General features: G+C 34.2%; 1 protein-coding gene across 5 annotated transcripts in view; it reads right to left on the bottom strand.

The window, feature by feature from the left end:
• The window catches only part of CLASP1 (cytoplasmic linker associated protein 1), a 379,426-nt gene that overhangs the window by 78,397 nt on the left and 276,390 nt on the right, over positions 1 to 24,639 (bottom strand). For 3 of the 5 annotated variants that reach the window (XM_074214964.1, XM_074214968.1, XM_074214966.1), the window contains 5 exons: positions 20,307 to 20,370; positions 18,527 to 18,595; positions 17,337 to 17,500; positions 15,783 to 15,861; positions 15,335 to 15,478 (listed from right to left, as the gene is read on the bottom strand). In XM_074214964.1, coding sequence (XP_074071065.1) covers positions 15,335 to 15,478; positions 15,783 to 15,861; positions 17,337 to 17,500; positions 18,527 to 18,595; positions 20,307 to 20,370 — 520 coding nt within the window. The remainder of the gene's footprint in view (positions 1 to 15,334; positions 15,479 to 15,782; positions 15,862 to 17,336; positions 17,501 to 18,526; positions 18,596 to 20,306; positions 20,371 to 24,639) is intronic. The other 2 variants (XM_074214965.1, XM_074214967.1) reach the window with 1 other exon arrangement.

Genomic DNA, 24,639 nt, shown 5'->3' with positions numbered 1-24,639 from the left:
AATCTGTTAAAAAGAACCTCTTCTAGTCATCTCATTTGTAAGATTTCTTGTCATATGTTCAAGGTTACATGTAATAAGAGCAACAAATCACAATTATAAAAAGATTTTTGCAGGTGTTTGTTTAGTAGTAAGAGGAATTAAATCTTTTCCCTCTTAAAAGCTTATTTTTGCCAGAATAAAATTTAGAACTGCATTACTGCAAATACCAATCACAATATAAATAAATATTTTGGCTCTTCTGGGTTCTCATAACTAATTTTTTTTAATTTATCTTTTTTTCTAAGAACTAATTTTGGAGAAAGCTGGGTGACACCTACAGCAATAAAATTGGTTGATGCAGTTCAAAAATCATCACAATGTTTATTTTCTAAATCACTGAATAAAGTGCAAACTAGGGACACTGATTTCAATTCCAAACTCTTGAGAACTACTGGGCATGTTAGTTAGTATAAAGTTCTTAATTATAAAATACTGAATTTTATAAGGAAGGCTAACACATTAAATCTAAAGTATTTTCACTTAGAGTTCACTGAAAAAAATTTTGGGGGGAGTAAGGGGAGGAAAATGGGTTTGAAACACAACAGGATGCAAGGAAGGAGAATAACTGGGTGGGTCTTATTCCAAACAGATAAGCACATGCATTTTTAAAAGTTCAATGTGACATTCACTCAATCTTCTTCACCTAGTCTGATCTTTATATAAATTATTTGCTTCCAAAAAGGATACCACTTTACAACATAAACAACAAGAAAATCCCAATTTGATGTTGAATTTTCCTCACGGTGATCTTTTTAGGTGATATCTTCTATAGATGATAATGAATAATAATAATGATGATGATTATGATAATGATAATATTAATAATGTTTGGTCCTTTTTTTTTTTTTTTAACTTTTTAGTTTTTGAAAGGCAATGGGATTAAGTGGTTTGCCCAAAGCCACACAGCTAGGTAATTATTATGTGTCTGAGGTACTCCTGACTCCAGGGCCGGTGCTCTATCCACTGTGTCACCTAGCCACCCCAGATCCTTCATTTTCAAAGAAGACCACAACATCAGGGAGGTGACGCCATGACAAGCACATGAACTGGATTTCAGTGAGGGGGATGCTATGCTAAAGTTACCCAGTCTCACTTTCTCCTCCAGAGCCATCCTGGGTCCAGTGGCCAGATATGAAATCAGGATGATTGAAGAGGGCCCTGGATGCAAGGCAATAAGGGTTAAGTGACTTGCCCAAGATCTCAAGCTAAGTATTAAGTGTCTGAGGCTGAATTTGAACTCAGGTCCTCCTGATTCCAGGGCTGGTGCTCTATCCACTTCACCACCTGGCCTCTAGGTAACACAGTGGATAGAGCCCTGGCCTTGGAGTAAGGATAGGAGTTCAAATCCACTTTCCAGACACTTAAAACTTAACTGTGTGACCTTGGGCAAGTCATTTAACCCCATTACTTTGCCCCCCTCCCAAAGTTATAAAGATCCTTTTACTATAGATGTTAAGATGGCAAAATTAGGGAGAGTTCCTACTATCTTTGTCTACACAAATTTTATTTAATGGAGCTTTTTAAATGTAGCACCCAATCAGTTATTAACTAATCACCATTCTCAATCTTAAATGCTGTCTAAATTTTGTACAGAAAGGGATTTCTTTAAGAAGGATGTAGAAAAGCAGTATCACGTGACATAGAAAACTATTTGCATGGTGGTATTAGTTTGGGAAGAGAGAATTTTAAAATTTAATAACCTTTGACTTTCACTTCAGAATAACTTGAAAGCCACACTCCCTGAAAGATCTATTACTGGCGATCATTTCTTAAAGAGATTATTTAAGAAATTCTTTCATACTCTACCTAGGAAAAAAATATTTATCTTCTTATCAGAGTTTTAAGAACAGATTTAAGGACTAATTTCTCTCTAAATGCTGATCCTTTATTAACAAAATGAATTTTATGATGGGGTTGCAATGAATTTCTATCTCTTGAAACCTGCTTTTACCAATAATTATGTCACTGTGATGTTAATCATGATATACTGATAATGCAAACTCATAAATACACACAGACACACAATGTATTTATATTAACATTTTAAGTTTCTTCATCATCTTTCTAGTTGTCTCACAGGCCTAATCTGTATTAGGAGTCTAAAATGCAAACATAAAGGTATGTTTTTAAAATTAGTGTTCACAGCTTTTAGTCAAACTGTTTACATTTTTCTTCCAAGTTTCCTTAAATCCTGACCTACTGGACTATGCTTGTGGTTGAGGCTGACAAATAGGAAAGGCAATATTGTTTAAACAAAGAGAAAAGGCAAGTTCTCAATCTATAGCTCTTGGTTAAACAGAATTTCTTTTGGATTTTTTATATGAAAACATTACCCAAGTATACTACGTTTTCTAATTAGCGATTTTAAAAAATACATGAAATATTTAATGAAAGTCCTTCAACAGTGTTCCATCATGTCTTAAAAGTTAATTGCTTAAAATATTCAAAGGCATTACTTTCCTAAGAAAATCTAAAAATTAACCATATTGTAAAAGGAAATCTCTAGCTTAAATATTTCCCAGTTTTAAATTCATATATTATGTTGATTTTTTTTTAATGGGATCTGAGATTTGATTAATGGAAGCAAGCTCCTGAATCAGGAACCCTTCTCTACTATTGTGGTTTTAATCTGGAACCTGCTAGAGGTTGCCTAGAATAGAGAAGAGAGAGTTGGTCTTGAAATCAGGAGAACCTGGATTCAAGTCCTGCCTCTTGCATTGAGTTACTGTGTGATCTTGAGTAAGATACTTAACTAACTTCTCAGTGCCCTGAGTAATTCTCTAATTTCTCTAAAGAACAAGGAAATCTAGGATCTAGTCTTTATCTTTTTAGCTAATGGGAAAAAAAATAAAACACTGAGATGAAAAGAGGGTAGCAAACCCCTGCAATGCAGCATTGCAATTAGTTATTCTTCTAGCCAGAGAAGCTTTGATAGCTGTGATCCAGTTGGTTAAGGTCCAGAATGAAAAAGTTTTTTTCCCCATACCTGGCCTGTCACACCAGTGAGAGTGAAAGGAGGTGGCCTGTGTTAATTGTCTGAAATATTCAAGTGAAAGTCAGTAAAAAGAAATAAAAACCTGCAACTGAAAAATGAAACTATGGCAGACTTGTGATTATAGTGTACACTGAATGCAAAAATTGAGTTTGTAAGAGAGTCTAACACAAAATGAACCTATTTCTCTACTAATGATTCCCTGTATAGATAAAATATTTTATACTTGTCAGTGTTTCTTTTAAAACATCTTAGTTGACAGATACTATAGTACAAACTGCTACGCTTGCTTTAGCATCCAAGTATCATTATCATTAAGTTAATGGAAAGTGAACATAAGTCCAACTGATATTTTAATTTTTTCCATGAAGAGCTCCTATAGGATTCACTAGGAACTAAGCATTCCAAAAAAAAAAAATGAGAGACCAGTAGTAACATTTGATCCTTTCAGCCCAATAAAATTTTTATTCTTAATGTTTGTAGAAATGCTGCAAATTTTTGTCCAAAGATATCTGGATTATATTTAGGGAATTCAAAATAAGGAGAAAATATTTAATTTCTGTATTTAAAGAAGTTTCTCTCTGAAACCTCAAATTATCTGAGTAAAGCTACTGTTCATATTTCCCCAATGTGAAATTTATGATATTTTTATAACTGTGGAATGCATAGAATAGAAAATGCCACATCTGTTAAATTATGAATTAACATACACAAACCATCTCTCAAGGTGAAGGAGGAACTACAATATGTGAATAAATAGCTTACATCTCAAGAAATGTTTGGGGAAAAAAGAGAAAAAAGATTTGGGAACTATTCATAAAGAGGAGATAATAAATTAGTTCTTCTTTCACTGAGGATGTTACCTTCCCTGGATTACTGTTGGGGTTTTTTTTGGGGAGGGCAGAGGGTAGCAGGGAGAGAGAGAGTGCTTAGAAAAAGATAAATTCTATTTCTTTGTTGAAAGATTACAAAAGCCAACAAATATGATGAAATGGACCTTTAAAAATGAAGCCTAGTAAATAATTTCTGCTGCAAAAGGTACCGATAATAGAAATATTTAGAATAAGTTTATGCCCATTCACTGTGACAGCAGAAATTTCTCATGCAATAAAGCACTACTAATTTACCTTATTTGGAAGAATTAGGATTTCTTTGGAAAAGAGATTTTGGTAAAAAAAAATCAGTTAATTTGATATTTTAATTATTTACTTACAAAAGAGTTCTACAAGTTTCTAATTTGCTAATCTTTACTTCGCCTTCCTGCAAATCCTAATTGATTTTTCAAAATAACATTCTTGATTTTTAAAGCACTATTTTAAAAGTACTACTTTTGTTTATCTAGTTTGTCATTACTTGATATGTACTCTTCAACTGAACCTTCCCTGATAATAAAGAAAAAGTTAAAACCAAATGGCAAAAAGATTCCACCTGATGGTTCTATTAAATATTCTGTTCCCCCTATTCTCCCACTTCTGTAAAGAAAATGTTTAATAACCATTTAGCTTTTAATTCTTTAAGGTGTTTTTTTTTTGCAAGGCAATGGGGTTAAGTGGATTGCCCAAGGCCACCACAGCTAGGTAATTATTAAGTGTCTGAGACCGGATTTGAACCCATGTACTCCTGACTCCAGGGCTGGTACTCTATCCACTCTACCACCTAGCTGACCCTAGTTTTAATTCTAAGCAAAATAATTTTCTTGCTCAGAACAGAAACTTGATTATTAAATCAACAGACTTTTATTTAGTAAACAGGGTAAAAAAAGGACAGAGTGACCAAATATTCTATTATATTCTGTATTTACCCATATATCCAATAACAGTTATTATTTAAATTTGGAGATTCAGAATTCTGCAATCTAAATGAAGCAGTCATTACTTAAAGCCTTTAGAATCAGTTAATTAATTCACCAGATCAACGCTGAAGAATAGTGAACAAGAATATTGCAGGGCAGAAAGATCAATTATCTCCTCATTAAAGACAGAGACTTATGCTAATGATCCTTGGAGAAAATCAAATCTACACATTTTTCTCTAGGTTTTACTGGTACCAAGGGAAAAGGGTGTTAGATCAACCTTGGAAAGTCAATTCCCAAAGCAGGCAACAGTTTATATTGGTGGAGTGGTTAAAAAAAAAACATCAATTCACTTATTTTATTTCTATGTATGATTGGAAAAAACTAGCCGAAAAAAATGGAAAGAGCATCACATCACTATGGATTGAAATTTGTTGCTATTTTTTATTTCTTTCCAAACTTGATCCCCCCAGTACAGCAGCTTAAATAAAATTCTTTACCCCCAAAAAAACTTTTACAGAAGAAACAATCCAGATTGGCCAAAGGATGACATTTTTTTGGTGAGTAGTCTCCTAAAGTATACAAAATTAAGAAAAGCATTCTCTAAGTTAGCTTCATTTTTCAATAGAAATAGAAAACCTATGGTTTTGGATACAAGTCTAGTTTCATTTAGTTAAACATAAGGTAAGCAAAGAAAATGTGGAAATGGTCGGGGTAGTGAGGGAGCCTGAATTTAAGAGGTGGGTTGTTCCTGCTAAGACATTAGAGGATCTTGTCTCAGACTACAGAGATTTTAAAGGAGAAATAGTAATTTTAAAAGAAATGGATAGGGGCTTTATTAAATATACTGTCATTTTCTTTCCTCATAAAAATATGGGATTAAATCTCTTTAAGACAAGTTTTATAGTTCAAAGACATGGAATAGGAGATGGGAAGGACCTTAAAGGTCATCTAGGTCATTCTCATCTTAAACTTAGGAAACTGAAGCAAAGGGGTTCTATGACTTGACCTAGATAATACTTGAGTCAGAATGTAAGCTCAGGTTCTCTGCTCTATCCAATGTTAAAAGAAAAAAAGAAAAAGAAAAAACAAAGTACTTATAGACAAAGTCACACAAATGGGATACCAAAAAGGCTACTGTGCGACAAAAGATGTCACAATGTGTACTGAAAATTAGTTAATCTTTTCAGACTTAAGGCTACTGTGCGACAAAAGATGTCACAATGTGTACTGAAAATTAGTTAATCTTTTCAGACTTAAAACATTTGGCAAGTAATGTTCTACCAATATAATTGTTCTTTAGACATCTAATATTGCTGGTCCAAATTCGTTTATTGCACACCTTATGGTAGGTCAGAACTCCCTAATAAGGTCACCTGCCCTAGGAAATATATAGCAGTGATAGACAAGTACAAGATATTCCTTTGTATGATTTAGCTCATTCTTGGTCACTCACATAATAATCCATTATTATTCTTAAATTTCAAAATACCATCCTCCACCCAGTCATTACCTCCTACCACTGAATTACCATATGTTTACAGAAAATAAATCAAATTTAAGAAGCACAAGAAAAAAAATCTGTTTGCATGTTTTGTCTTTAAAAAAAGGAAAAAGAACTTCTGGGATAAAAAAAAAACTATGATAAAAAAAGTGTCGGGAAGACTAGAAACTAGGAAGAGATCAACATCTCACACCCTATGCCAAGAAAAAGTTGAAATGGGTGCAAGTTTAAGACATAAAAGGTAAAATAAGTCAATTAGGAGAACAAGGAATAATATATTTGTCAGGTCTATGGAAAGGGGAGCAATTTATGACCAAAGAAGAGATTGAGAACATTATAAAAAACAAACTGCATAATTTTCATTACATTAAATTAAAAAGACTTTGCACAAATAAAATCACTGCAACTAAGATTAAAAGGAATGTATTAAGTTGAAAAACAAGTTTTACAACTAGTGTTTCAGACAAAGTACTCATTTCTAAAATAGAGGGAGAACTGAATCAAATTGATAAGAAAACAAGTCATTCCCCAATTGATGAATGGTCAAAGTTTACGGAAAGGCAATTCTCAAGCAAAGAAATCAACACTATCTATAATCATATGAAAAACTGCTCTAAATCATTATTGATTAGACAAATGCAAATTAAAACATCTCTGAGGTACCAACTCACACCTCTCAGATTGGCCAGTATGACTAGAAAGGAAAATGATCAATGTTGGAGGGGATGTAGGAAATCTGGGACATTAGTGCATTGTTGGTGGAATTGTGAACTGATTCAACCTTTCTGGAGAATAATTTGGAATTATGCCCAAAGGGCAATATAAATGTGCATACCCAGCAATATTAGTAATATTACTACAGGGTCTATTATCCTAAAGAGACCATTAAAAAGGGTAAAAATCCCACATATATGAAAATATTCATAGCAGTTGTTTTTGTGGTGGCAAAGAAGTGGAAACTGAGAGGATGCCCATCAATGGGGGAATGGTTAAGCAAATTGTGGTGTATGTATGTAATGGAACAATACCCTTCTATAAGAAATCATGAAGGACAGGATTTCAGAAAAGCCTGGAAAGACCTGCATGATTTGATGCTGAATGAAATGAGCAGAATCAGAAGAACATTATATACATTAACAACAACATGGGGTGATAAATCAATCACGCTGGAATTGTTCATTTCAGCAGCACAATAATTAACGACAATTTTAAAAAATTTTGCGTCTATATTCATCAGGGAAATAGGTCTATGATTTTCTTTCTCTGTTTTAACTCTTCCTGGTTTAGGTAACAGCACCATATTGGTTTCATAGAAAGAGTTAGGCAGAGTTCCATCTTTCCCTATTTTTCCAAAGAGTTTATATAGAATTGGAACCAAGTGCTCCTTAAATGTTTGGTAGAATTCATTTGTGAATCCATCAGGCCCTGGAGAGTTTTTCTTAGGGAGTTCAATGATGGCTTGTTGAATTTCTTTTTGTGAGATAGGGTTGTTTAGGTATTTAATCTCTTAATTTAACCTGGGCAACTTATATTTTTGTAAATATTCATCCATTTCACTTAGATTATCAAATTTATTAGCATAGAGTTGGGCAAAATAATTTCGAATTACTTTAATTTCCTCCTCATTGGCGGCAAGTTCACCTTTTTCATTTATGATACTAGCAATTTGGTTTTCTTCTTTTTTTAATCAAATTGACCAGAGGTTTATCAATTTTATTGGTTTTTTCATAATACCAAGTTTTGGTTTTATTTATTAATTCAATAGTTTTTTAGCTTTCGATTTTACTAATTTCTCCTTTAATTTTTAGAATTTCTAATTTGGTATTTAATAGGGGATTTTTGATTTGTTCTTTCTTTAATTTTTTTAGTTGCATGTTTAGTTCATTGATTTCCTCTTTCTTCAATTTATTCATGTAAGCATTTAGAGCTATAATATATCCCCTGAGAGTCACTTTGAATGAATCCCATAGGTTTTGGCATGTTGTTTCATTATTATCATTATCTAGTATAAAATGGTTAATTCATTCTATAAATTGTTTTTTGGTCCACTCATTTTTTAAAATGAGGTTATTCAGTTTCCAATTTGTTCTGGGTCTATATCTCCTTGGCCCAATATTGCATATGACTTTTATTGCATTGTTATCTGAGAAATATGTATTCACTATTTCCTAATACATGGTCAATTTTTGTATAAGTTCCATGTACTGCAGAGAAAAAGGTATATTCCTTTCTATCCCCATTCAGCTTCCTCCATAAGTCTACCATATCTAATTTTTCTAACAATCTATTTATTTCCTTAACTTCTTTCTTGCTTATTTTATGATTCGATTTATCTAGATCTGAGAGTGGGAGGTTGAGGTCTCCCACTAGCAGAGTTTTACTGTCTATGTTTTCCTGTAGTTCTTTCAGTTTCTCCTCTAAGAATTTGGGTGCTGTCCCACTGGGTGCATATATATTCAATATTGAAATGACTTTATTGTCTATGGTACCTTTTAGGAGGATAAAGTTTCCTTCCTCATCTCTTTTAACGCTATCTATTTTTGCTGCTGCTTTGTCTGAGATAAGGATTGCTAACCCTGCTTTTTTTACTTCAGCTGAAGTAAAATATATTTTGCCCCAACCTTTTACCTTTATTCAACATGTATCTCTCTGCTTCAAATGAGTTTCTTGTAAGCAGCATATTGTAGGATTCTGGTTTTTAATCCACTCTGCTATTTGCTTACATTTTAAGGGAGAGTTCATCCCATTCACATTCAAAGTTATGGTTACTAATTCTTTATTGCCCTCTGTGCTATCTTCCCTCTGTTTGCATTTCCCCCTTCCCCCCCTTATCCATATTCCCCAGTAATTTGTTTCTGAATACCACCCCCTTCAGTGTGTTTGTCCTCCTATATCACACCCTCCCCTTTCTTTCCCCTTTCCCTTCCTTTTGTTATTTCCCCTTCCCCCCCACTCCCCTTCCCTTTTCCCCTTTTAATACTTGAAAGATTTGATGTTTTATAAGTTAACTAAGTATGTGTAGGTTGACTTTAAGCCACGTGTGATGAGAAGAAGATTCAGGTGTTTCTCATCTGCTCCCTTCTTCCCCTCTATTACCATGAGATTTACCCCATTCAGTCCCCTCCCTCCTCCCATCTCTTTCCTGTCCCCCCCTTTTAAGGAGGTAGTGTTTTTTAGATCATTCTATATAAGTCATAGAAAATTCTGAGTGTCTGTCACTTCTAGTTCAGTATATTCTATCGAATAAAGTTAAAAAATTCTTGAGAGTAATTAGAATCTTTCCTCCCAAATGGGGTTAAAGCCAGTTACATCTCTTTAGATAGCAGTCTCATGGATAGATCATGAATGTCCATCATTTCTGGCTAGGTATATTCTCTCTGTTAAGAGTTACAATTCTCAAGATTTATGAGAGTCTTTTTTCCCCATGCTGGGATATGGCCAGTTTCAACTTACTGGATAGCAGTTTTTTTTCTTTTACTCCCTCCCCCCCCCTTTTTTTTTACCTTTTCATGTGTCTCTTGAATCTCCTGTTTGATGTTAATTTTCTATTTAGCTCTGGTCTTTTCATCAGGAATTTTTGAAATTCTTCCATTTCGTTAAATGTCCATCTTTTTCCCTGGAAGAGAAGGCTCAGCTTTGTGTGAAAGTAGATTCTTGGCTGCATTCCAAGCTCCCTTGCTCTTCAAAATATCTCGAAATATCTCATTCCAGGCCCTTTGATCCCTTAAGGTTGATGCAGCCAGGTCCTGCATGATCCTTACTGTGGCTCCTTGATATTTAAATTGTTTCTTTCTGGCTGCTTGTAGGATTTTCTCTTTTATCTGATAGTTCTGGAATTTGGCCACAACATTCCTTGGTGTTTTCCTTTTAGGATCTTTTTCTGGAGGGGATGGATGTACTCTTTCAATAACTACTTTGCCCTCCGATTCCATATCAGGGCAGTTTTCCATCACTAGATCCTGTAATATTAAGTCCAGATTTTTTTCCTCTTCAATGTTTTCAGGAAGTCATATAATTTTCAGGTTGCCCCTCCTCGATCTATTCTTGAGGTCAGTGGTTTTGTTGATGAGGTATTTTACATTTTCCTCTATTTTTTTTTTTTATCTTTTGATTTTGTTTAACTGACTCTTGCTGTCTCATGGAGTCATGAGTTTCTGTAGACTCCATTCTTTTTTGGGGGGAGGAATTTTCTTCATTAACCTTTTGCAACTCCTTTTCCAATTGGTCAGTTCTACTTTTGAAAGAGCTTTCCATTTGACCAATTGAGGTTTTGAGAATTATTTTCTTTTTGCATTTGCCCAATTGAGGATCTTAAAGAATTAATCTCATTTTGTAATTGTCCAATTGAGGATCTGAGAGGTTTAGTCTCCTTTTGTACTTGTCCAATTGTACTTTCTTATTTTTATTTTATTTTTTTTAGTTTTTACAAGGCAAATGGTGTTAAGTGGCTTGCCCAAGGCCACACAGCTAGGTAATTATTAATTAAGTGTCTGAGACCGGATTTGAACCCAGGTACTCTTGACTCCAAGGCTGGTGCTTTATCCACTACACCACCAATTGTACTTTCTAAGGATTTATTTTCTTATTACAAGGTGTTAATTGTCTCTCTCAAATTTTTAAGCTCCTTCCTTGCTTCTTCAAGGAAGTCTTTATGTGCTGAAGACCAGATTGTATTCTCCTCAGAGGTTCTAGGTCTTTCCCTGCCAAGAATTTTTCTATGGATCCACCTTTCGGCTGACCCTTCTTCATTTTGCTAAGACCTTGAGTTGGGGAGGGGCTGGTTCACAGGGGCTTGGGATCATTAAACACTTTACTCACTGAGTGCAATTTCTCCTGACTGGCCAGTAGGAGGTGCTGGTTGCTTTCTCTGGAGTGTCTGTGACCTTGACTGAGGCCTTCTCCCTTTGCTTGAAGGGAGGGGTTGGAGCTATTGAATTCTTTTGCCTTCAATCAATGGTGCTCTTTACACCCTGGCCTGAGATCATTCCTCAGCTGGGCTGGTTCTTCTGCTCACACACCTGGACCTGAGGCAGAATTGCAATTGTTTGTTCAGGGAAGAGGTCTGAGCTGTAAAAGGATTGAGTTCCTCAGACCAGAGGAGCCCAGGGATGGTGTCCTCAGCTCTCCTGCACTGGAACTCTCCCCCCAGCCTGTCCGCAAACTCCCAGGGGACAGCACCAACACCAGTGCCTCTACTCCCTAGTTGACTCAAGCCCCTGCTGTCTAGCTCTACTGCTGATCCAGCAGGTCCGGCTCTCAGGCCCTCAGACTCTTGGTTCCAATTCAGCTGCTAATTTGGCTGATCCGGGGCTGATCCTCCCTCTGAGCCCAGACTCACCTGCCCGAATTTGTCCAGTGCTGCTGGGGGAGACAAATCCTGAGGTAGATGTTCTTTCTCCTGGCTTTTCTTTCTGGGTTTTGTGGGTCGGATTTCTTTTAAGCGGTTTGTTTCATATGATAGATGTAGAAAGATCAGGAGACTCTAGAACTGTGCCTGTCTTCTCTCCGCCATCTTGGCTAGAAGTCTCTATTTGCTCCAATTTTTAAAAGTTTTCTTATGAATTATATCATTTTTATCCTCTAATATTTCTTTCTTCTGTTTAGAATAATTCTTCTCTCACAACATTTTCAATATCAATATTTAGCATGGTTATAAATATAGAGCTTATATCGGATTGTTTTCTATTGGGGGAGGGAGAAAAATTGTAAAACTCAAAACATTGCAAAAAAAAAAGATTGGTAAAAACTACCATTGCATGTAGTTGGAAAAACAAATAAATGAAATACTTAAATTAAAAAAAAAGAAACAAGAAAAATCACAATATCTTCCAAATTCTAAATTAAAATGACATTTATGGGGTGGTTAGGTGGTGCAGTGGATAGAGCACTGGCTTTGGAGTCTGGAGTACTTGAGTTCAAATCCAACCTCAGACACTTAATAATTACCTAGCTGTATGGCCTTGGTCAAGCCATTTAACCCCATTGCCTTACAAAAAAAATGTCATTTGTAATATCAAGATCAAAGATCACAAGTAGTCATTATGCAGAATAAATGCTGCCTTGGAAAGCAGATTGAAGAAGTTCAAAGATAAAAATCAATAGCTCACAAGCTCTCAGGACAAAGAGACTTGTGACAGATATTTCAGTAAAAAACTAGACACACAATCATGCCCAAAGTGTGTGGGTGAATTAATGAAAATATCTCAAATTAGACAAAACAAAAGCAAAGATAATATGTCCATCAAATCTACTTTACAAAGTAGTAAGGATGGTTAAAATGACATGATTAATATCTAATTTCTAATTTGAATATTACACTTAAAGACTAATTCTAATACACTAGCACAATAGATCCAAGAAAGATGAAATTTAACAAAAATATGTAAGATTCAACTCAACACTATTGAATACTCACACTGTACACCTACAAAGAATATTAATAATGGACCTTATCCTCAAGGAGCTAATAATAAAGGAGAAGAATGTAATTAACTTCATTATAATATGGCAGGACTACACTATACTACTTTAAAAAAATCTAATAGAAATTTGGAACTTATTAATGGAAGTGAAGCTCAATGGGAATCACAGGATATCTAATAGATGATAGATTTACAAGCTGAAAGGGACCTCAGGAAGTCATTTGGTCAAACTCTTTCACCTCATAGAATGAAAAAAATGAACCAGAGAGAGAGACTCCATCACTTAGCCAAGATCATACAGAAATTATGCAGTAGAGGACTCATCCCAATGAACCATTGACTACAAAACCAAAGGACAAAGGCTATAAGACTAATACAATCTACTTCAATAATCATGTATTAAATGCTCACACAATGGGCAAAGCAATGTTCTAGGCACTGAGAAAATAATGACAAAATGAAAAACAGTCCTGGTTATCAAAAACCTTCCCTTATCACTTGATGGGGGACATTTGCAGAATGAATTCCTGAAGTTAGAGGGAAGCGAAATGAAATAAAGTTCCTCCCCCAAACATTAATAAGTGACTATGACTTGCATAACATATCAAGTGCCTTAGGAATCTTGCAATAAGTAGATTCAAGCACAATACTGATACATACTAGCTGTACAATCAGAGGCAAGTCACTTAATTCCTTAGTGTCCCAGGTCATTTTTGGGGAGTTTTTTATAAAGAAAAAGTCCTAATGAAAGAAGTATTTGGAATTGGATACTGAGAAGTCAAAGATAAAAAGAAGCAGTTGAAGTACTCAGTAAAGTTTCGATATACTATGTGTCAATAAATATGTTCATATGTGATAAAGTGAAGAATATGATAGGTAAAAAGGAAAGGGTCAAAGCATTCAGAGAAATATAAAGTGAAAGAGACACTTTCAGTTTTTAAGACTATGAGTTTACATCAAGAGGCCCAAATCAGAAAGCTCAAGTGTTAGCTCTTCATGAGAGACAGAATGGCAATTTGGAAAGGGTTTGATATTTGGAATCTATAGAGTTCATACCTAATCCTAACTGCCAGTAATTAGATGTGTTTTCATGGCCTATCTCGGCCTGTTTTCCAATCTGTAAAATGAGAGACTGACTCTTCAAAGGCACCACTGATCAGATTAATGGTCTTTTCTCATCCTCATCCTTTCTGACCTCCCTCAGTTTTTGATGCTGCTGATCACATCTCTTCAATATTTTCTTCTCCTCAGTCATACTGAGATAAGAACAGAAACATTTAAAATCTACACTCCATAAACAAGCAGCAGTAAAATCTTGTGAAAAACTGTACCAAACCCAAAGAATTACAAGAAACCTATGCATCAAGGAAAATGGAAATATCCAAAACTGAGGCAAACATAAGGGGCATGATCAATTATGTTTGCCTTGGGTTAGCCCTAATCTTAAGAAAAATGGTTTAATCAGTGTTTGATATGATACTAGAGCTCAATGCTACAGCACAACAGAAATGGCTATTGTATCTCATGAAGTTATTGCCCAAGACTTTCGTCTAGAAATGTGTGAAACATTCATTAATCTCTAAGGAGTATCAAAACACCTGAAGCCCCAAAACAAAACAAAATCCAATTTTTTTGAAATGCAAATGAAAACTTTCAACTTGTAAAGTATTGGTCTATTTTGGAGCACTTCACAAACCTGATTCTTGAAATGACACATTTGTTCAGGTAAGTCACAGTTTAACCAGTTTTTCTCTTTTTGTGGCAAATTAATTTGAAAATAAAGTTACCTGGATGTGATGTTAACTGAATATGCAGAAACATGAATACAGAGAATTCTTGATTATGATCAAATAAGTCAGTTCTAACACCATCAAGCTTGTAAGGCAGTGAAGTTTAACTGATCTTTACCATAGAAGCCCACTTTGATAGAAAGTAAAGAACAGATTATATGTGAAAATGCTAGGCTTAAAGAAAATATTGAGATGAAATATTTTCCACATATAAGCAATTACAAAACCATTTCTATTGACCTATAAAATAAACCCCTCAATCCAACAAACAAATGTAATTTGTAACTACAGTGACTAAAGTACTCAGCTACAAAGTTAAAAACATTACCATAATATGACTTTAGATAAGGTGAATTTCAAGTATGGTTAAAAAATTAGAAATTTTCCTTCTTATGGTCATTTCAACATTCTACTATAAAACTAACCAATATTTTACTATCAGATACTAGAGATCAGATTACTAGAATACTACTTCCAAAAATATAGGAGACAAAACTGGAAAAAAAAAACACCCCCAAAACACTCAAAACACACAGGCAAATTCTGTTTTAGAAAATAATTGATTTCTTTCTTATCTTGGTTACAATGCTCTTTAACTAGAAACACTGGAAGTAAATATTTGGGAGATTAATAGACAACTATAAACAAGGATGTAAGTTCATACCCAAATTTTGGGCTCAGGAGATTTTTAGAAAATAATAGTGGCCCTTCATTGAATGATCATTTTTTTAAACACATACCTGTGGGGAGTTTGAAATCTACATATAGAGAGACTTGGGTAATTTTTAAACATACCTTTCTCACATCTGAACTCTTTGGTTCTGTTGTCCAGGTTATAATTCTTGAAACAGCAAGCCTTGTCTCACTAGAGTTTACAAAGTCTGTTGGATCCATCTGTCTGGCCAGGGACTCGATGTATTTCAGAATTGCAACCTTGACCTGCAAGTTCAATTGTTGCAAATTCTAAGTGTACAATCTGAAATTCTCAGTAAGATTTTTTGCTTGTCATATTTTGTGCAATGACATATCTAGGAAGATTTAAAAAGTATTGTTTCAAATAAGGAATGATGAAACATTCTACACATAAGAACACTTGGTATTAATAATAATAATAATAATAATAATATTGGTACATTTTACCCTACATAAATCTGAGTATACAGAAACATTTAAATTTCTTCTGTAAATGTTAGGTATAAAGGCCAAAGTCTTTTGTATTTTTTAACAAATTCTTATAACTGACCTTAAGGTTTGGCGTTTGTGTCTGATCCACAATGAATCTCATCAAAATGTTAAACTGCTGATCAAATGGAAAGGAATCCCTAAAAAGATAAAACAGTATTTTATTTTTAAAATGAAGAATAAGAATGTACTTTTATGATTTAGGCTTATATATCTAAATAGATAGTAGGAAAATGAAATTTTTACAACACAAATTATTTCAAGAATGTCTATGCACCCATTTGGGCAAAACTTAACTGGAGTTAGAGGTAGATGAAAGAACATCCTAGAGATAACCTGCTAGTTCAGGAAAGATGAAGGAGGAGATAAAGAGGGGCTAGAGTTCTTCCATAATAATGAGGTTTTTTTAGGTTTTTGCAAGGCAAGGAGGTTAAGTGGCTTGCCCAAGGCCACACAGCTAGGTAATAATTAAATGTCTGAGGCCGGATTTGAACTCAGGTACTCCTGACTCCAGGGCTGGTGCAATGGATACATTGCGCCACTTAGCTGCCCCCCATAATAATGTTTTATTCAGTTTATCTTCTAGCCTCAGTTTTTTTCTGATGCAGGAACCTCATCATGTCTCCCAGTTACACACTGTTTCCTCTTGAACCATCTGACCCCATCCTATCTTGTTCCTGGGCTAACTCACTGACACAGACATTGGTCTAATAACTGTTTAATTATTTGTTATTACTTTGTGTAACCATTCCAGAAACAGATGGCTTGGCCAGGGAAGTCTGACACCTACAGTAAAAGGATGTCATGAGAAGGCAAAAACTGGCAACCAAATGTAAATGTGAACTTTAGAAAGCCATGGTTAAAAATAGTCATTCATCCCAATAGGAACAAAGAGGGTCATATTACAATATGACTTGAGAATTTTGAACTCATTTACACATTTGTTAAAAAATCAACAGACTGAGAACATGAATGTTGTAGGAAAAAAAATTATAGGTTGACTTGGCAGAGTATACAAGCACACATGACTAACAAATGGTATCTCCCCCAATGAACTAAGCTGATGATATTTACTGACCCTTCATCTCAATTTTAATAATCTCCTAGGCTGATCAGTAAATTCTCTATGGTTCGCAAATCATCTGACACTAATCATTTATTTATTTATTCAGGATTTGAAGAACAGAAGACAAAAATACAGAATAGAAGTTTTCTGACACTCAGTTTTCCTTTTCTTTCCTGGACTTTCAACCTTCCTGGGCTCCCATCCTTGTAACAAATATTATGTATATTTTCAAATCACATCCACAAAGATAAATAAACATTTCTAAAAACAGTGGCAGCCAGACAATTAAAAATGATATATGGAAGGGAAATCAGATGTGTATTTAATTATGTCAATGGATTAAGGTTCTGAATGAAGGACAGACAAGAGTAGATGAGGGACTCAAAACTATAATGAGAAGCTGAAAAGGTTGCTGTGAAATGACCACAGGATGTCTGTCAGTCAATCAATAAACATTTATTAAGCAGCAATTATGTTAACATTATGCTAACTATTGGAGGATTCAAAAAGAAAAGACAGATGAAACTGTTCCAACCCACACACTTTTACCTTGTTACATCTAGAGCCTTTTGAACTTTTGCTTGTACAGAACCAAGTAAATCGGCTCCCATTTTCTTAAGTAATTGTGTCAGAAGAACAAAAAGCCAGTCTTGCAAGTCATCTTTATGGATTATTATAAAGTCTACTAGTGTCTCCAGGAACATACTGAAAACCTAAAGGATACATAGTTGAAAATTAATCATTTCTTGTTCTTAATGCCACTTCCAGATCACTGAAAGGTTATCCAAAACTAAAACATTGAGAAAGAGTAGAAAACAAATAAAAAACTTATAAGGGATTAACATCCCCAACAAATACTAGCATTACACACTGTGTCACAGAAAAATAAAGGGGAAAAAAGGGGAAGGACTTACTCTCTTTTGTGAATTCCATCGCACAGCAGGCCATGCAACAAAACAAACCAATTGTTAGTCCACACTGTGAATTAATAGTACCATGATGCAGAGTTTTTCAAAAAACAAAAAACATGCTTACATTATCTGCAGTTACAATAAAAGTTTTCATACCTCAACACGAGAATTTAAAATATGAAGCACCCAGAAAACTAAATATTTCTAGAAGGCAGGGATTTAATGTTGAAGATTTCCAGGTCTTTTTTCATAATTCTGTTCTGTTTCTCATTTTATTTTAGCATTCAGTGAGTGCATTAATAATTTAAGATTTTAAAAATCAGGCACAGGGAAACCCATTCTTGTACATTTGCTGACAGTTTTGGAAGCTATTAACATAGAACTTTTAAATATTTAATTTATCCCATTTTCTCATCTGCAATTCTCTGATCAAGATTTACTCTACTTGCTGTAACATTCCTAATTTCATTCTCATTATGTGGAAATGTAATTCTTAACAATATGTAATGTGAAAGAAAGGATCAAATTGGAGTTTTTTTTACAGGGAGATTCCAGTAATTTGTTTTCATATCCTGCTAATTGAACCTGTTCTGCAGGAAGCACTTTACCAATTAATTTACACACACAAATATGTATGTATATGCATGCATGTATATACATATATACATACATGTGTGTGATGACATGTTTTCAATCCTGGATATTTTTTACAAGATAATTTACAGGGTTCTAAAGAATTGAGTCCCAGCCATTGGAGTGGTTTCTCGTCCCACAAAAACACCTAATAAATGGTAACTAAACTGAGAATCCTCCCCCCAACAAACTCACTGTACAAGAGCCATCTGATGGAAACAAATTTCTTTCATTAGCATCACTTTCTGGTTCTGAATCAGCAATCTAGAGGCGAATAGGTGATAGAAATTTCATCAATCTTCAGAACCAATTATAACCCCCTCTATTCTCTATATTGTAAAATCTTATTGTTTTAATAAGGACTCTTAAAACTATTGTTGATAATGTTCTTCTAAAACTGTCGTACTTTGCTGGCTGGGCTATGAAAAAAAGCAGTCAAGTTTTCTAGTTACTGCAGGTTCCATTTTCTTTTTCAAGCATGGTCCAGCATACAAAAATGAAGTCTAGGTGCACCAAATATAACAAGTACTAGTCACAGTTGGTTTCATATTAACCTAAGGAACACAGCTTTTGCATTTAGCATGAATAGTCAGAGATATATCCAATGAGACCATTATAAGTGGCAAAAGTACTAAATAATTGTTAGGAAGAGGCTGAAGAGCCATATATATATAAAATAGCCACTAAAGAAGAGTTGTGTAACTAATTACACAGGAACCTAGGAAAATCCAAGTGATGAGCAATTACATGGGGATTGAAGCCCCATTTTCTCACAATATTAAGTTAGATAATTCAGAAGATCTGAATATAACTGTTATTACAAATTAAAAATTCTGAATATCTTAATATTATGGTCATCAAACATCAGGAAAACTCCCTAGTTCAAGAGCTGCATATTCTTTTAGATAAAGTTTGCCTTATGTTTCTTAACTCTATCTTCTACATAGAGAAATTTATCTACTGAACATCGTAATAAATTTCATCTTTTGAATTTTTGGTAAAAAAAAAATATTATTTTTGCTAAACCTAAACTAGTGCCTGGCACATAGTTGGTACGATATAAATATAAGCTACATATCTCCCCAATAATATTCCACAGTTCTCTGAACCTTTTTCTTTAAACCAATGGCATCAAATTAAATTAGGGACCCCGTATAAATTTTTTAAAGAAGACCCTCTTTCACCTACTGAATCTAAACTTATCCTCATCATGCATGAGATAGGAAGGGGTCTTTCTTGGCAAACACCCACTACACACTTAGTTGACATTTTAACCTCAGCTTTATGCTATTTGTTCCAGCTACAGATTCTAAGAGATTTTATTTTTTAGGTCCTATTAATTTCAGCCTTTGGATAGCTGTGTGTACACACAAAGACATAGAGACACACATAGACACACGTACACAATTCATATATTGAGTACACTCCTAAATGATATTTTTTGAAAGAAAAAAAATGATTGCATTCAATCATTAATTTTACATACATAATTTTTTTTCCTTTCCACAAAAATTGCATTTTACAGACTATGTTTGAAACAATACAAAGGTCAGACACTGAAGCAAATATAATGGCTATGTAAGATGCACTCACATTATATACAATCGAAAGTTTAATAGCACTGAAAAATATTCAGATAAACATGGTTTATATAAATGCTTTATAGTAGCTAAAGAAAATATTTACAAAGTTAATTCTTACTCTTAATTTTTTGACATGCTCTTTACCTACAAATTTTATATTTTTTGCTCTAAGTTAAAAAAATTATCATTTCACTACTACATATTCTCTTAAGAACATGCTTTATGATCCTTAAAAGAGTGTAAAGATATTAAAAATGCTAGACTTTTTAAAAATGAGAAAATAAATGGCATCAATCACACCATTTCTCATCTATAGACTAGTAAAATTCTCAAGCCATGAACATGCAGGTAAGGATCAATGGAAAGCTCTCAAGGCTATTCTTTAGACTCACCTTGCTGTGAGGGTCAGCAAACATTCGAGTGAAGATCTCACATAGCCTTTTTAATTCAACCCGACTAGCAGAAAACAATGAATAAAGATAAATGAGACAGGAATTGGTTGAATATTCATTAAAGCTTGCTATAGCTCTGTTTTCTGAACTACTCATATATATAAAATGACGTCTAACCCCCGGTCATTGATAAATATAATTTTTAGACACAAGTACTGAATACCAAAACTGCTTTTTATAAGAGTGGATATTTAGCATATTTGAAAACATATTTCAGTATATAATAGGACATCTACATTTGGTACAAAGGGTTAATAAAGTTATAATTATACACGTCAAAAACAGTTCAAAAAGACATAATTCCTCTGAATAGGACATCTTCTCTAGGCAGACAATGACCAGGGTAAAATGTATATTCCTGAAGCACTTGGTTGGCAACTATCTGTTTAGTCATCATTTAGCACCTCATTAGATAGCCTGAAAACTGTCTGGGTCCTGCTGCTGAATTCATAAACCAATTTTGATTATTAGCAGTTTTAAAGAACAACAGTACTAATTCTCCCAGCATATGCCAATGTGACTGAAATTTCACACTAGCTTACCTTCAAAGATAGGTTTAGTTTCCTAAATTCAGAGGGAATCTGGGATATAAGCTAAAAGCAAGAGACATTCTTGTTCAAAACTATGTGACTATAAGTGGCAACTCTCACAGATGATTAAGAAACCAAACTTCTGAATTTATCTCTGCTCTAAATATTAGAACTTTCAGAAATGAAAAGGACCTCTTTATTTTAAAAATAAGAAATGAACCAAGGCTCAGAGGGTACAAGTTATGGTCTAGAGTCACTTAGATAGTGGCAGACAGCTTAGAACAATCATTAAGGTACCTATCTCAGTTTGGTACTGCACATTTTTGACTTCCTCTATAGTTTTACATATGTCTACTGTCTAATACATTAAAATAGATCAAGTATATTCAGTTCTGAAACACTCAAAGCGATAATGAAAGTAAAGCTACAATAACACTTCAGGCTCAAATTAAACAGAAAAGATTAAAAAAGCACTTGAGGAAGAAAGTGAGAACCATAAGGAGTTTTCTGTTGCATCTTTTAATAAACCTGTTTCCCACAGGCACTACTGGTGGAGCTAGGAATTAGTAAATACCATACTGTAAAAAAAATGAAATTATGAAAATAGAATGATTAAAATTTTCATGCCATTTGATTAAGAGATTTTAACCCTCAAGGAAATCATTCATAAAAAAAACGATGTTCAACAAAGAATTAGGAATAAGGTAGTCTGAGGAATGACTAAACAAGTGGTACAATGGAATGGAATGCAATAGAAAATTACAGTGCAATAAGAAATGATGAAAACAGGGTGGCTAGGTGGCGCAGTAGATAGAGCACTGGCCTTGGAGTCAGGAGTACCTGAGTTCAAATCTGGCCTCAGACACTTAATAATTACCTAGCCGTGTGGCATTGGGCAAGCCACTTAACCCCATTGCCTTGCAAAAACTAAAAAAAAAAAAAAAAAAAATGATGAAAACAGAAAAAACAAGGAAGATCTACATCAGAGATGTCAAATCTGAGGTAGGTACCTCCAAGTATGGTAAACTGCACAAATGTTGCACAGTGAATTAAGGAGAGCCAAAAATATTAAATACAAGGACTAATACAACAGTATAAACAGAAATAACAACCACATACATACACTAAAAAAAATTAAAAGTGAGTATCAAAAAATAATAATAAACAAGCCTGCCTTAAAAGACATTTGAGAAGACACTCCCATCTCACTCCTTTGTAGAGGGAAAGTCCACACATGCTGCACATTTCACTTATTAGGAGACTTTTACATGTATTTTTGCTGATTTTTAAAATCCTTTCATATCTTAAAAACAAATAATACAATGTTTTGTTATATGGGATGAAGTTGAACCAAAATCTATGTCTACTGGGGTCCATCAGGAAAAACAAAGGAACAGAGCTAAATTGGAAAAACTTAAAAGCAATTCACATCTAAATGAGGATGGCAACTGTTTTCAATTCTTTGGACAGTTAAGGATCCTTTCCTTTTCCAATGTTTTGGCCTTTAGTTCTGATTTCATCTCTACTCTCAAAGCCTAATTGCTATTTGGTCAACCTATACGGACATAACTTCCTCTTGCCATCAGGGGCTTTTCACTACAGGTAAGTGGTTTTGGTCCCACCCTGAAAAAATTCCACCAGTATTCTGAACTGCCAACCTATATAGAAAATCCTATTCAGAACCAAGGCCTGAAGCATTATGAAGTCAAACAAACTTAAGTTCATTTACTTTTTTAACTTTGATTAATAGACTGGTAGACAGAGTTTAATCCCTGTAGTATATCTTAATTTCAGTATCTCATCAGCAAAGGATATTTTTTGTCCATGATTTGTTCATAGACAGGATGAGCAAATATACTCTGGACATTACTACTCTCAGGTAGACTCACAAAAAGTGGACATTAATGGTCAACTTTAACCTGAAGTGAGGTATCTGATGGTATGTCAGAGGGTCTTATCAATACTTGTAATTAACTGTTTGAATGAAGACACAGCATGTTTATTAAGTCTGTAGCTAACACAAAGCTGCAAGGGATAGTTAACAAAATGGATGAAAACATTTGAGTAGCCCATGATGTGACTTATTAGTGGATAAAGGCAACAGAGCTGGTTCAATACTGGGGAAAAGGAGAAAAAAAAGGCAATCAAAGCAGTGTGAGAATACATAGTTCATTCTATTATGTAGGGGGTTTTCACTGTTTTTTTGGGAGGAATGAATCTAATTAGGAGTCAATTGGGTGGGAACTGTAGAACAAAATATTTCCCATATAAATTAACTGCATAGATAAGGAGCATTTTTAGTGGATGAGAAAAGAGGGAGGGAAGTACTGGCAAGATTTGAAACCTCACTCTTAAGAATTGGTTCAAAAGAAGGAATTAATATATACTCAATTGTGTATAGAAATATAACTTATTCAGTACAGAAGTAGTTGGAAAAGAGGACAAGAGAAAGTGATGGGGAAGAAAAGAATTTAAAAAAAAATAAGGGAGGCAGTGGTTAGAAGTAAAATAGATTTTTGAGGAGGGAAAGGATAAAAAGAGAAAAAGAAACCCAAAGCTATCCATATAGTTACATAAAAATAAAATTATCCAAATGACTAGAGGTAAATTAAAACATCACTGAGGTAGTGTACATATGTCAGAAATGACAAATGCTAGGGGGCAGCTAAGTGGTGCAGAGAATAGAGCACCTGTCCAAGAGTCAGGAGGACCTGAGTTCAAATTCTGTCTCAGACACTAATAATCCCTAACTGTGTGACTTTGGGAAAGTCACTTAACCCTACCGCCTTGCAAAAAACAAAAACAACAACAACAATAAAAAGAAATGACAAATGTTAGTGGGGATGAGGAAAAAATAGATACAGACATGAACTGCTGGTAGAGTAGTAAACTGTTCCAAACTTTCTGGAGAATAATTTGGAACTAAGTGTAAGACTACAAAAACTGCAATACAATTACAAAGCATAAGAAAACATTTATAGCAGTACAGCATCTTTTCATGATGGCAAAGAATTATAAACTCATCAATTGAGAGACAGCTGAACAATTTGTAGCATGTGATTGTGATGGAGCACTATTGTGCTGTGGGAAATGATGAGGAAGATGATTTCAAAAAACACAGCAAGACCTATATGAAGTGAGAAGAACTGGGACATCAGATTGCATGGTAAACACAAAGTTGTAATTATGGCCATATAATATAAGGAATATAATGAATATAATGATCTAAAACAATTTCAAAGGACTCATGATGAAAAATACTAACCAGGGGCAGTTAGGCGGCTCAGTGAATAGAGCACTGGTCCTGACCTCAGTTCAAATTCAGCTTCAGACACTTAATAATTACTTAGCAGGATGACTTTGGTCAAGTCACTTATCCCCACTGCCTTGTAAAAAAAAGGCAAAACCAAAAAAGAAGCCAAGAAAAAAAAAAATAGTATGCCCCTCTAGAGAGAGAACTGGAGAACTCTGAATACAGAATAAAGTATAATTTTTTCTTTATTTTTCCTGCTTTTTTTTGAAATATGGTTAAAATGGGAATGTGTATGAGTTCACAATTTGCTTGCTTTCTTGGTGGGTGGGAGAAGAGTGAGGGAGAGAAAATTTGGAACTTAAAATTGAAAAAAGGAAAGATGCTAAAAAATAATAAAATAAAAGAAAAAAGCTAGTGGGGATTTGTATGCTCAATCAAAACAGGATTTCAACATTTAAAAAAACCGAGGCTTTCTGCTCGGTGGCTGAGT

The sequence above is a fragment of the Macrotis lagotis genome, chromosome 1, assembly GCF_037893015.1.
Source record: "Macrotis lagotis isolate mMagLag1 chromosome 1, bilby.v1.9.chrom.fasta, whole genome shotgun sequence".
In the NCBI taxonomy this organism is placed as follows: Eukaryota; Metazoa; Chordata; class Mammalia; order Peramelemorphia; family Peramelidae; genus Macrotis; species Macrotis lagotis.
This window is presented reverse-complemented; position numbering and strand designations above follow the sequence as displayed.